This window comes from Cydia amplana, chromosome 2 (genome assembly GCF_948474715.1).
Source record: "Cydia amplana chromosome 2, ilCydAmpl1.1, whole genome shotgun sequence".
In the NCBI taxonomy this organism is placed as follows: domain Eukaryota; kingdom Metazoa; phylum Arthropoda; class Insecta; order Lepidoptera; family Tortricidae; genus Cydia; species Cydia amplana.
Genome location: NC_086070.1, coordinates 15,228,562 through 15,243,684, shown reverse-complemented (window position 1 = coordinate 15,243,684; position 15,123 = coordinate 15,228,562). Strand labels below are relative to the sequence as shown.

The 15,123-nt window shown below is 35.3% G+C and overlaps 1 protein-coding gene across 2 annotated transcripts in view; it reads right to left on the bottom strand.

The window, feature by feature from the left end:
* Window positions 1-15,123, bottom strand: part of LOC134658508 (uncharacterized) — a 121,544-nt gene that overhangs the window by 26,741 nt on the left and 79,680 nt on the right. For both annotated transcript variants that reach the window (XM_063514197.1, XM_063514204.1), the window contains exons 3-5: window positions 8,957-9,144; window positions 4,971-5,072; window positions 4,690-4,798 (exon numbers count right to left, since the gene is read on the bottom strand). In XM_063514197.1, coding sequence (XP_063370267.1) covers window positions 4,690-4,798; window positions 4,971-5,072; window positions 8,957-9,144 — 399 coding nt within the window. The remainder of the gene's footprint in view (window positions 1-4,689; window positions 4,799-4,970; window positions 5,073-8,956; window positions 9,145-15,123) is intronic.

Genomic DNA, 15,123 nt, shown 5'->3' with positions numbered 1-15,123 from the left:
CAAGTGAAAATAAATATACAGAGCGAATCTAGTAGATTCTGGTAAGTAGTTGAGCTATCATTCAAAATTCAGTCGAATTAAGCATCTACTTACAGTCATTAGTAGTAGTAGTCCTTAATGTGACATTATCTCGAGCAGTTACAAAACAGATCAAATGTAGAAACTTTACTTATGACATGTTACTAATGACACTGTAACAAAGTAAACAAATTGCTGAAAGATTAATTCGTCTAAACGGCCGCCATTTTTCATGTGTCAGAGCCCGAAACCGACTCGTGATGGATTTTCTATGCCAGTATTTCAGGCTGAGATAGGTTGTTAGTGCACAGAAAGTTATAGACCAAAAATAAAAGTAAGTAGTCTCCGCTAGTGATGGTAATTGGATTTTTGGCGTAGAGACCTAGCAAAACAAAGTAAGTACCGTAAAACGGGGTGAGTAGGTTTCGCGGGGAGAGGTGGGTTATGAATGGGGAGAGAAGGTTTGAGAGGGGGGTGAGAAGGGATTTTAAGGCTACTGCTACAAAAATAATGTATTCCAATTTAAAATGGAGCTATAGTAATACGCATAATAAAAAAAAATCGATCCAACAATCTTCCAAAATCACCTTTGTATGAAACCCCCTCTCACCCCAAATACGAGGCACTACGGGGTGAGGTGGGTTTTTTTTTAAACAATTTAATAAGTAACTATGTAACAATAAAACTAACGTGTGAGTAGCAGAGCAACCAATGTAATTATAATAGTTTAAGAGCCACTTATGTAAAAGTGTGTGAGTGAATGTGTGTGTGTATGTGTATGCGTGTGTGTGTGTTAAGAGAATAGTTTGGTTGATTGAATTATATTAGATTATGTTTTTATGTAAAGTTATGAAATGGAACTACCCAAAATAAAATAAAAACTAAAATACAAACGTCTGGAACACTTATTATATATGTCGGCGGCCGATCGTAAGATCAGGCATATCGTGAAACGTGAAAATCTTTGACCCGTTCCCTGAGTCGAAAGTAGTTCCCTATTTCTGGGCAGTTTGCCCTTCGGGAATCTAAAGCAACCTAACGAACCTATCCTACCTATACAGCGTGTATTTTTAATATTACTTCAAACCGTAACCAAACGTAGGTTTTATTACTATGAGCCGATATTGCAAGGTAATTTTAAGTTAGTCTTAACCACTAAAGCGTAATGAATTTTTGAAAATTTATCGAGCAGCAATGTATTGCGTACACTTATTTGACACATGGAAGAAAAGGGTCTAGATTGTTTAATTATTATCGTTACGTATTTCCTACATGAGACTGCTTGGCAGCCAAAACCGAATCCTTATTGCGTTTAAACATTTTTTTATGTTAATAATATTAACTAGCCAAATTAAAGGCAAAGAATTCGTACCCTTGATGTGCAATAAAGCCACATGTGACTTTATACCAAAATCGATTTTATCTCGCGAAAGTTACACAAATGTTGTATACTATCAAAAACAAAAATCCTTTTTTCTGTATCTTTATTAGTTTCTTAAATAAAGCAAGCGAACACCGACGCATGTGATTAGTTGAACATGAAACAAAGCCGCTACCGCACGTGCGTCGTTGTTTTCCGATGTTACCGCGAGCGCCTTAGCTGCGCACGCGACAATGTAAATGCAGTTGCGTCTGTGTTACCGGGCGAGGAGGATGTTTCGCAAGTGGCACCAAAATTGGCAAAAATGGATACAGGAAATAGTGAAAATATACGTAATTGACTTATTTCTTTATTAAATGTGTTTTTTCAATGATGGTATTTATATGCACTTCTGGCTTTGTTGCTCTAAAAAAAGGAGTTGTATAAGCACTTACGTTGTTTTTAACGGGTTTATGTGGTACTAACATATTTACTGCTTGTATCATACTGTTATATAACTTAAAAATGCTAGTCACAAAGTCACATATGCCTTTATTGCACAAAATATTCCCATGCAATAAAGACGCATGTCTACTTACGTTTGCTATAGTTTGGGACAATAAAGCCGTAAATACACATGCAACCCACGATTTCCGAAAATAATCAAATAATTAGAATAACCTACATCGTATTAAATAGAGTACATATAACAGTATTGTAAAATTTTATAAACCTAACATTAAGCATAAAAAAGATATTTAAAATTTTTGACTGACAGAATTTTTAAACCTCTCTCCTGAAAAGTCATCATAATGAATGCATTGATATTATATTTACCTATATATCCGAGATGACTTGAACGGAAACTAATCTAAAACCCGATTTTACCCTACTACAACCTCTTTATTAAATACTGTCTCCATGTTGTTTTATAAATGAAATTCTGTAGAAAGGAAATCAACTTAGCTCTCGTACCACGTGCGGAAATCTAACGGAAAGCGGCCACGGGACAGAGTTATCAAAAATGCAAAACGTGACTACATTTTCGGCGCGAGGTGGTGGAAACCATCCGCCTTAGGTTACAGGATAAACATTCAAAAATAAAGACTAAAGACCCAACTGTACAAAGTAAATTATAAATGGAATGTTGTTAATGTTTCACGGTTTTGACCTTACCCGTTGTTGATGATAATACGGGACCTACCTACATTTATAAACAGATGTTTATTAAAAAGTACCTGCGTTTCTTTGTGGTTGTAAATTTTTGTGTTCCCTTTGAAATTTTTTAAAAGCAGGTATTTGCAAAAAAGTTTTGTCCGCCCGGACATATTATGATGTTAGAAATGAACGCCTTTCATGGTTTTGCTGTTTTGTTTGAGTTTCAATAAGGTAATATAGGTAAGGTAGGGATGTTGCGGATGCCGATTTTTTGACATCCGCGGATGCGGATGCGGATTTTTAAAGGCTCACATCCGCGGATGCGGATGCGGATGTCAAGATAGGTACATAAAAAACGTCAAATATTACATTTTAGTAATTTTTATTTCAAAAAACCGCCCAAGTGCGAGTCGGACTCGCGTTTCAAGGGTTCCGTACATTAAGTCCCACTCACGCTTGACTGCTAATTTCTAATAGGTTTTTTTGGCTAATGACTAAATTACCTAGCAGTCTAGCACTTACGCCGATGCTAAGACGTTCCTGTACCGTACCGACCTGTTCCACATCCGCATCCGCATTAAATCCGCATCGATTTTATGCGGATGCAGATGCGGATGTTGAAAATAATGCGGAAGTTCTGCGGTTGCGGATGCGGATGCGGATATTCGCAACATCCCTGGACTAAGTACCTTAGTCAAAGCATACATGAGTAAAAATGATTTTCGTTGTTTTATTTCTGATTTTTCTATTACGATTTGATTTCTTTCCTTACTCAAATAAATAAAACAATTCTGTTGTCGTAAAAGTAAGTACCTATTCCTTGCCATTCTCGTTGTTATTAATCTTTCTAATAAAAAATGTAATAGGAATATTGCATGTTTGGACATTGTGATATTAAATTTATTACTCAATCAAACATACATTTTTGAACATATTTGAACGAGAAATCTGGCATAGTGATAGCATGTAACCTGGATTAACGTATGTATATATATAATAAATATTCAGTAAAAATAATTTACTTCGGGATCAAAGGCTAAATGTAAAACTGGACTACGTAAACAACTTCGATCAACTTTAAGGTTTTTTCTTTATAACTTATTATTCAATTTCATAAGCAGTTTTCGTCTATAACAACATATTTGGAACAGTGATAGTAATAATCAAAGATTTTTTTAAACACCCAATCAAACAACCAACTTATTTATTAAACTTCAGCTTAACTTTGAAGGAGCCATCCTTTCAAGTACCTAATAGGTATTGAATCCAATAAGCCAAAGCAATATCACGTTTATTTGTCATAGACTTTTTACGAGCATAACATCTTTAAGGATACATTTGTAAGTCAATAGGTATCTTGAATTTGCAAAAAAAAAAAATACAAAGAGCTTGTTGGTTTTCAGATTATGTTCAATCAGTCAGTAAATATTGGAGCGTCTTCAAAGAAAATATTTTTTAATATTTATGTATGAAGGTCATAGGTCATATTATGCTGGAAGTCGTAGTTACCAAAGGTTCAAAGATCCTATCAAAACTGCGCTTATTCAAATTCTATCGATTATCGCTAGATGGAAATGCTATTTAAAGAGATAATCATTGATAAACCTTTACTCGGAGCGGCTGGCGGCCATCGTATGGGGTAATAAATATAAATTCACATATTTTGCTCGTGACAAGAGAAACCAATATAGGGAAAGATTTATACTTAGTATTATTGTTAAATTTTGTTTTTAATATGTTTAAGTACTTATTTTCAAATGTTTATTTTCCGTAATACCATAGAGAAAAAAATACATAGATTGCTCACTCCATACATCAGTTTTAGTACCAAAAAGACTATTAGCATCTAGCATTGAGTAGCGGAACTATGAGTACTGCTACTTGACAATAGACGTAGCACCGACCGGAAAGTCTTATGCTGTTGAGATAAGACTTTCCGGTCGGTGCTACATCTATTGTCAAGTAGCAGTACTGATAGTTCCGCTACTCGATGCTAGATGTAGACACTGAAATTAATAGTCTAACTGATGTATGGAGTGAGCACTCTTGTCTTACTATATTCCTCTATGGTAATATTTAAAGTGTTTCTATTGCCCCAGAGTTTCTCTTACCCCACCTAAATTTAAAGGTATAAAATCATAACTAAAACTTACCAACAACATCTAACCGTAAAAATATACTGGTGGGCGGATGAGATGAAACCTGGCACTCGTATATGCCCGCATCACGACTTTGGACGAATTTCACTTTCAGTGTCCAATCCTGTAGCAAAATATCACATTGAGTTTTAATAGTTACCTTTTTGTTTAATAGGAAATTTTCTATCCGTATTTTTCAACTAAATGTACAAAAAATGCAAAAATAATAAATGAGTATATTTGCACTCGTTTTTAGACCCTCCAATTTTATAAGTTATTTAAACAAATGACCTTACCTCTGAATGCTGTAGATGTATGGCTTGAAACCTCTGGTCGGAGCTGTATGTGGTCAGGCCGACTGTGAGGAGGTGATAGTCTTTTCTTCTTATCCATGATATCTGCAGACAAAGTATAGCTATTAGTATTACACCTTTGTAAGGCTAAGCATAGCATATCATTGATGCAGCGTGGGTATTATCGTGGGTGGCTGAATTTTGATTTTTGTTTGTATCGTTTTTTACCGTTTTTGCCTAAATGCGGTAAAATTGGGTGCAATTCATTTTAAGCATTATAATTACCTATGTACTTATTTTTAAACCGTGGAGAGTCCTAGTATCACACGTGTGATATTAACTCCATACTGTTCTGGGTTCTGGGTGCTCCGCGGGTTAATATATTATAGTTTGATACCGTTATTTGGAATAATGTAATCAATGGCATACTTTTACATTAACTAATCAACGACATGCATAATATTATTCTTGATATATTGGGTATATTTACATTATTGGGTATATTTACATTTCATGTAATATATACTGCTTTAATTATCAAACACTATAAAACAAATAAGTTATAACTATTGATAGTATTGATATGATATAATTGTATCTAGTCCCCCCGGAAAAGGAGGTTAGGTTAGATTAGAACTGCACCCCCAGGAGAATCGAATATCTAACAAAAGGTACGTTAGGTTTACAGTTTGACGGTATACACACGACGGTATATCAAACGATATCACGATATAAGTATACTGAAGTATTAAACATTTACTTAGTGAATTCATTCATAGAATTCGTGAGCATACAACAACAATACAGCAAACGTTGACGAGGGATGTCATTGTTTATGATAGATCTACGATCTAGATACGATGAAACTCAAGACTGGGATAATAATTTACGAAACGTTACATGGCTCAATGCCTCCTCTAATGAACGCAGATCATGTGCCATTGAATTCCAATTACAATGGTGAGTAAATTAAGTGACAATTAAATTTGAGAGTCAAATGATTCGGCTCAATTAAATAATTAAGGAGCGCTTATATATTTGTTTAAAGGTTAGATATTAGCACAGACAAGACATCCTCTAGACTGAGCATAGTAGCGCTCCCCCTCTGCCACAAATATACGGTAGTTTTACTCCATTTTCGAGTCATTTGGTGTCTTTGTGTGACGTCCGTGTCTTTGAACGGACTAATCACGCCAAGGGACTCGCTCACCTCGTCCCCCGCACCCCAGTATTTTGGCAGCATCGGTTTCATGAAATAGTTGCTCTAAACTCCGTCTAGAGGATTCCTAGTCTATGGATAATAGAAACGTACAATTCAAGAATTTATTTTTCTTTCATTGAACAGACTCCTACTCATTGAAACGCCAGCAAAATTGAAAAACTTCTAATGTAAGAAGTTGTCTGTTACTTCTGAGATACTCAGTCCTTTATTTAGACAGTTCCATTCCACCTGATAATTATATGTTGAACAGACTTTTATGTCAAGCCGTATCTTCTTCAACAATCCATTCAATATCAAGTAAAAGAGGGATGAAAGCCAGGAAATAAACCATTAGTGTACATAATACAATCGTAACACGACGACCATTTCAGCAGCCTACCTGACTAGTTAATGGCTCGCTTAATACGTTCGTAACGAGCTGCGTTTATTTACCTTGTTGAGTTGGCGTAATGTGTTTTGGGCTAAGCGCTAGTTTGTACTGGGTAATTAGTAAAAAATCAAGGGTTTAGCGCGTCTGACGTTAAGGAGTGTACACGCCTTCCTACAAGCGAGCGCTTTGAGCGTAAAGCGACTGACTCTTAAACACGAATAGAAAGAAAAAGCGAGTACCGTAAAATGGGGTGAGTAGGCGCAAAACTGACATTCAAACCTCGATAACATTTTATTTTTACATATGCAAACTGAATGGTGTATATAATAAGTGTTCCGGACGTTTGTATTTTAGTTTTTATTTTATTTTGGGTAGTTCCATTTCATAACTTTGACGATAAACAGGAAAACCCACCCCACCCCGTAGTCCCTCGTATTTGGGGTGAGTTGGGTTTTAATACAAAGGTGATTTTGGAAGATTGTTGGATCGATTTTTTTATTATGAGTATTACTATAGCTCCATTTTAAATTGGACTACATTATTTTTGTAGCAGTAGCCTTAAAATTCCATCTCACCCCCCATTCAAACCCTTCTCTCCCCATTTATAACCCAACTCTCCCCGCGAACCCTACTAACCCCATTTTACGGTATATACTAAGAACCTGACTAACATTTTATTTTTCGTTTTGCCTCTTTACCTATAACATTTGAACTTTAATAAGTAATTAGTAGTCTGTTGACCTTTGCGACGGAAACGTGGCATGATAATATTCCCGTAAAGATATTTAACATGCCCGAGTCTTAAATATAAAAGAAACAAAAGACTTTAATGAAAGTCAAGTAGAATTATAATTCACATTGTATTTTCCGCTTCTTTGGCTCGGCGCATATAATTACCATATTATGAGTTTGCAAATTGCTTAATTTTTGCAGAATCGACTGTTTATTGGGGTTCCGGTATAATTAAATTTGCGCGAAAATTAAGCTTATTATGTGCGAGCCACCCCGGCTCCTACTGTAAATTTAAGCAGGTAATGTAAATTTCTACTTCTAATTAATGACTATAATACTTGTACTAATCATAGTCATTAATTTATTAAATATGGTTTAAAAAAAAAAGCGGCCAAGTGCGAGTCGGACTCGCCCATGAAGGGTTCCGTATTTAGGCGATTTATGACGTATAAAAAAAACTACTTACTAGATCTCGTTCAAACTAATTTTCGGTGGAAGTTTGCATGGTAATGTACATCATATATTTTTTTTAGTTTTATCATTCTCTTATTTTAGAAGTTACAGGGGGGGGGGACACACATTTTACCACTTTGGAAGTGTCTCTCGCGCAAACTATTCAGTTTAGAAAAAAATTATATTAGAAACCTCAATATCATTTTTGAAGACCTATCCATAGATACCCCACACGTATGGGTTTGATGAAAAAAAAAATTTTGAGTTTCAGTTCGAAGTATGGGGAACCCAAAAAATTTATTGTTTTTTTTCTATTTTTGTGTGAAAATCTTAATGCGGTTCACAGAATACATCTACTTACCAAGTTTAAACAGTATAGTTCTTATAGTTTCGGAGAAAAGTGGCTGTGACATACGGACGGACAGACAGACAGACATGACGAATCTATAAGGGTTCTGTTTTTTGCCATTTGGCTACGGAACCCTAAAAACAGAAAGTAAAAATAGTAAATCAGAATGAAAAGTCTAATAAATAACATTAAACCTTGACTTTGCAGACTTGTACTGAAGCGCGAGGAAAGAGTTTACCTACTTACTTGTTGAAAGTTTGAGTAGGTAGGTACCTGCGTAGGTATGCGAAAACGCAACTGATTTAACCAGTTTTTAACTTTGGGAAATTCGAGGATTTCGACACGAGAAGCAAACTTTACCGCCGAGCAACACGTATTTTTAAGGTTCCGTAGTCAACGAGGAAACCTATTTCGCCATGTCCGTCTGTCTGCGGCTTAGCTCTGTGATTGTTCGTGCTAGAAAGCTGCAATTTGGCATGGATATATACATAAATCAATAATGCCGACAAAGTGGTAAAATAAAAACAAAAATAAATGTGGGTAGGTATCTTCCAAATACGTAAAGTGTTTTTTTCCGCTTTAACCCCATGGTGTGGGATGTCGCGGAAAACAAATACACAAAATAGACAGACAGGTTACAGGAACATACAGGTTTTATAGCATGCGTTCATAAGCGCATTGTAATTATGCCTCTCTAGGTACTTGAATAAAAATCTTTATTTTCTAAATTTATTGTTTGATAAAGTTAGTTATAATTCCGCCTTACAAGCCTGTAATTGGGATTGGATTTTTTATCGTGTCCTAAGTAGACGGAGCCGCTAGTGGAGGCTAGTGGAACTATGTATATAAAATAAAATACTCACAATTCCATCACCAATATTTCTAATGACACACGGTAACAACGCCGTGGAGCCGATTTGTGACGTCACAACCGTGTTGTTTTCAGTTGCGAAGTGCTTCTCAGGGGTGTGGTAGGGGTCATCCAGCGGCGGGAAAGTGACCGTCAGCTCGTTGTGTTCGGGCTTCAGTGTTGGGGGAGACGATGGTGGCGCTGGGGACAATATGGAATATATAAATATTAAGAAGATAGTAGACAATCGGTTTTTCATATACCTACATGTGGTCCCCATTTTCCTCCTTGACATTATGGAAAATGGCTTTGCCCCTTTGTTTGAATTTTTTCTATTTTTTGATTATTATAAGAGCTGAAGTGAAAAACAAATACCATCTCTTATAATTATTTAAAAATGGTAAATAACCAAACAAAGGGGAATTGATGGGGTTAATATAGGTACATGCCTCAAATTATGTAAAAATATTTTCTATAAAGTTAATATTCAGAGAGGTTAATGGGTACTACGGTTGTATGGAAAAGTGGTCATCTCCTTTCCTCCTAAATAACTTACGTTAAAACGTAAGCACAATAAGTATAATATGAGAATTGAAGTAATTAGCTGTGTATTGTAGACTGATCTATAATAAGTATTAAGAACTATGACGAATGTAAGGTGATTTATTCTTCCCAATATTATGGTCATTGTTATTTACTAAAGCTGGACTTAATCCAGTATCTTAATCCTAATTAATTTTTCAAATTACCTCCGACGTTTCGAGGAGGTAATGTTAAATCTTAATTATACGTAATTAAGATCCCTGTTTTAGTAGATAATAATGAGTAAAACTCGTGAAAGCTTAAAACCGTCTATTACATTTGTTGTTATGTACATAGTACGAGTATTTTATACGAGTTATTTTATAAACATAATGTTTACTGCCGCTAAACCACGAGGTAAGTATACGAGTACAACAGTTATAACCGCCATTGGAAAACTATTGTTTATTCAGAATTCTCTCCCGACAAAACAAACTTCTTAGATACATCAAATCATCATTTTGGTTATGCTCCAAAAAGCAACAAAATTTCCGCCAAGTTGGGAACAACTTTGAGTGAAGCATATTAATAAATAATAATATTATTGGAATAAGCTGCTTTTCGGAAAGTTATTATAAGGCTTGTCCCAATATTTGCTCACTTGCCTGTTTAATTGAAATGTCAAATAATATATTTTTTTAAATGTAATTGCATAGTAGTGATACATCGACTTATTCGATCTGATAATTTGTCCGACTAGCCGACTAATCCGTGCTCGGATGACCGATTCGTCGGCCCACTAGGGGGTCATCCATTAATTACATCACACGTTTAGGGGGAGGGAGGGGGTCAAGAAAATGTGACATATTGTGACATGGGGGAGGGGGGGAGACACAAACTTTGTGACATCACTTTAACTTCATCAGTAACCGAAAATTTATTTAAATTATTTTATTCGCTGTACATTTAAATAACAAGTTTTTAAAAACAATCGTTTTTATTCGTTTAATTTTCTTTCATAAGCAGTTTTGGGTTATAAAATTACTAATATTTATATCGTCAAAAATATTTTGATAAAATATTAATAATACTTAGGTACTTACTTAATTCGATTTGGCGAGAAAAAATATGACGTCACACTAGGGGGGAGGGGGTTGTGAAAATGTGACCAAGTGTGACAAGGAGGGGGGGAGGGGTCAAAAAACCTAGAAATTCGTTTGACGTAATTAATGGATGACCCCTAGTCAGCTAGTCGGCAAGTGCATTAGTTTCTTCCGTCGCGCAAATACCCTACATGTACAAAGGCATATCACAAGGATCCTCATTTAACTTCTGTATTTGGGTCATTCTCTCATTTCGTGCAAATCGGTGATATTCTCTCGATTTGTAATTTTTCTTTTAAATGGTAAACTTTTGGGTTTCGTCAATTTGTGGATTCATTTATTAACACTTTTCTGCTAAAGGCACCTTTGTAACGTTATTACTTTTCATTTAATAAGGCTACTAGTACTAGTAATGAACTACGCGCTGGTAATGAAATCGGCCGAGATGGTAATTTTATCAGTGGACGGTAATGAAACAAACTTATGAAATCGAACATAAAAAAAATGTATTTCAAGAAAATTAACACCAATTAAAATCAACAATATTAAAAACATGTGTCTTAAGCACTGCGGAGATGATCAAACCGACTTGACATATACTTGGGGTTGACAATCTCAACTTATAATGTTTAAGCTAGATGGTACATTTACCATTTACTTATCATCATTTAAGTCGGGATTGTCAACCCCAAGTGTTTGTTAAGTCGGTTTGATCATCTGCACACCACATCACATAAGACATAATTTTCAAATTTTCTAAATTAGCATAGACAAAATATATTTAAATCATTCGCGTTTTGTATGTAATTTTTAGGGTTCCGTAGCCAAATGGCAAAAAACGGAACCCTTATAGATTCGTCATGTCTGTCTGTCTGTCTGTCTGTCTGTCCGTCTGTCCGTCTGTCCGTCTGTCTGTCCGTCCGTATGTCACAGCCACTTTTCTCCGAAACTATAAGAACTATACTATTGAAACTTGGTAAGTAGATGTATTCTGTGAACCGCATTAAGATTTTCACACAAAAATAGAAAAAAAACAATAAATTTTTGGGGTTCCCCATACTTCGAACTGAAACTCAAAAATTTTTTTTTCATCAAACCCATACATGTGGGGTATCTATCCATAGGGATAGGTCTTCAAAAATGATATTGAGGTTTCTAATATCATTTTTTTCTAAACTGAATAGTTTGCGCGAGAGACACTTCCAAAGTGGTAAAATGTGTGTCCCCCCCCCACTGTAACTTCTAAAATAAGAGAATGATAAAACTAAAAAAAATATATGATGTACATTACCATGTAAACTTCCACCGAAAATTGGTTTGAACGAGATCTAGTAAGTAGTTTTTTTTTATACGTCTTAAATCGCCTAAATACGGAACCCTTCATGGGCGAGTCCGACTCGCACTTGGCCGCTTTTTTTAATCGTTTTAACCCTATAGTGTGGGGTGTCGTTGGATAGGTCTTTAAAAATAAATAGGGGTCTGCAAACAACATTTTTTTATAAAGTGAATCATTTCGGAAATAATAATTTAGAAAGAACAAAAAACGGTTAATCCTTCTAACTTTTGAAAATTCGATCCAAAAAATATGAAAAAAAATCATAAAAATAGTGCTTAATAAACTCATTCAAACAAAATTAAAACAAACTTGATAAATTAAGCCGTTTATGAGTTATCGCTAAAAGTCTTCCCTTCTTATTTTATTTAAAACCCTTATTTGTGACCGGATTTTCGCAAGAAACCCTATGCAACTATATTCGCAATAAAATTACCATCATTTTGATGTATAATTCAAGTGTCAGACAGATGAGTGCAATTATCGATAAAAACTTACCTGTTTAAACACGGCAACCACATAATAGTGACCGGAAAAAGATAGGCAACCTAGTTGATTTATATTGTACAAGTTGTATACTTTTCACTGGAACTTATTTCGTTTGTCAGACAGATCGGTGAAATTTGAAGAAATATTTTTTTTTTTCAAAAAATAATTAAAAATAGTCTTGACCATATTTCTTTAGGCAACCCTATTTATTTATGTTCAGGAACATATTTTCTTTCATAATAAGTAAGTTTCATCCGTCAGACATATCGGTGAAGGTCGACCATATATGCCGGATCTTAGACTACAAAGGCTCCCCGGTTGGGCTCCCCTATTATCATATACAGTTTTAAATGTTTATAACAACGTAATATTTATAATAACTAAGCCTCTTTCCATTAAATGCACTGCCTCGAATATATTAGGGTCAAACAGATTACTGTGTTATCGTCTTTCCTGTAGACATACACAAGAGTTAAGGGCTATAAAGGTTAATTTTCTTATTTAACCTGTCGAATCCCACGAACACGATATGACGTCACCATAAGCGTTCTGGCTCATATATGAGCCGTGGGAGATGACAGATTAACCCTTATCCACGTGAAAAGGTCCTCCTTTTATTTAGAGAACTATGATAAAATCATTACTTACATGCCCACAAGCTGTTAACTATTGCCCATAGGAGAGAAAACTAGTATGTTCGCGCGAACTGTACATTTTTCTCTCCTGTGGGCAATAGTTAACAGCTTGTGGGCATGTAAGTAATGATTTTATCATAGTTCTCTAAATAAAAGGAGGACCTTTTCACGTGGATATAAGGGTTAAATAAGAAAATTAACCTTTAAAGCCCTTAACTCTTGTGTATGTCTACAGGAAAGACGATAACACAGTAATCTGTTTGACCCATTATCATTACCTTCTTAAGTCATTCATTACCTTCCCCAGTAAAATTGGAAGGAAAAGAAGTGAATGAAACCGATGTGAATGAAGTTTTGGAAGTTTTTGTCGCCTACATCAGTTGGCATCAGACCTTAATTTTGCAGAATAAACCATCTGAAAGGCAACACTAAAACACTTCATTACGTATAATTATAATAATGTACAGTTGCTACTTACTGTATAAATCACGCGATGGCGATGAAGACTAACGAGAACCACACTCCTTCCCGACAGGAGAGATCGTATATATTTTTGCTAACAGCGGCATGCGGGCGTCCGCTACGAGATCACGTGGCCAACTGACTGACGAACAATGTGTTGCATCGGCTGTAGGCGCTATATACCCTCGCTATATAGCAAAATATAGCTAATCCATTTCTCGCGTCGGTAATGAAGAAATTACTTGAACCATACACTTAAGGCTGTATAGTTTTTATTATTTATTTCTAGCTTCTAATATTATACGATTTAAAACATAACTAAATAAGTCATTTATTGAACAAACAACGAGTTTTCTATTTGTAGTATCTTAAGGTTAAAATGTAGGTCAAAGTTATATCTTCACGCGTTACATGTAGAGATGAATGAAAAAATTGGGTGTTAATTGTACATATAAAGAATATACATACCTTTTTAGAATTGTTCATTGGAGAGACATATACTTTAGGCCCTATGTTACAACCTTGCATTAACAGATATTCGAAAACGCCACCACATTTTTGGTAAATTTCCGAAAACACCGATTTGCACGAAATGCGAGAACGACCCATTTCTTTCATTTTACGATCCTGACACTAATGATTAGTCATTAGTAGTATTTTGTATTGTATTATGTATAGAGTTATAGGTGACACAGCTCAGGTAAGCAGGAAAGCACATCAAATATTATATGTTGGTAATTCATAATAATCAATCAGATTTATATAATATGTTTTCCCATTTCTTTTAATAACTTTATTTTCTTTTCCTTTTGTAAGAATTTGATATGTTTTCTGAAAGAGCTACGAGTTTGTATGATTCCATGTACATATGTATATTTTCTAAATCAAATTTCTATTACACCTTATGTGTATAATTGCATGAATTCTATAGTAATTTAAATTGTATTTTTTTCCTTATTTTCTCGTAATGCATGTTAATTATAAGATGTAATTCTTTTTGAAAAGATGTGTCCCGCCGAGTTTGTTGCCGGTCCAATATTGGGATACCCTCCTCCAATTGAGGGGGGATTTAAATCTTCTCGGGGCAGAGGTGTAGGGTTGGAGCCGGTCTACCTTTTTTTTTTTTTTTTGTTAAGGAGGGGGAAAATGCAATTGCGCATACCACTCGGGTGCGGGGACGGACCCGAGTGGTTATGTGGGACTCCTTGGGGCTGATGACACCCTGAGTCTACCCACTAGATATGAGCGCCGCGCCGGCGCGCCGCCGCCGCCGACAAAATTTTCGCGCCACCGCCGCCGACGCTGCGCTATCGGCGTGGCATCGGCGTGACCTTGGTAGTTACTACTACTTTAAGAATCAGATAATATATTTTTAATCGAGTTTAGATCATTAACGGCGCCACTTCGAATAGTTTATAGGCATTCAAAAGATATTTCATATCATTCAAAAATATCGAAGGCAAATGCAAACTTATCTGTCTAGTAACCGCGCTACTAGTCTTGGGGAAACGAAATTATTTAATATCAATTTTAAAATCAATATGCTTGTAATAAACATACCGATTTCCTTTCATTTTTATTGTGGGACGTTCCACATTACATAGGTATGTCAATCATAATGAAAAAATTAACTGTG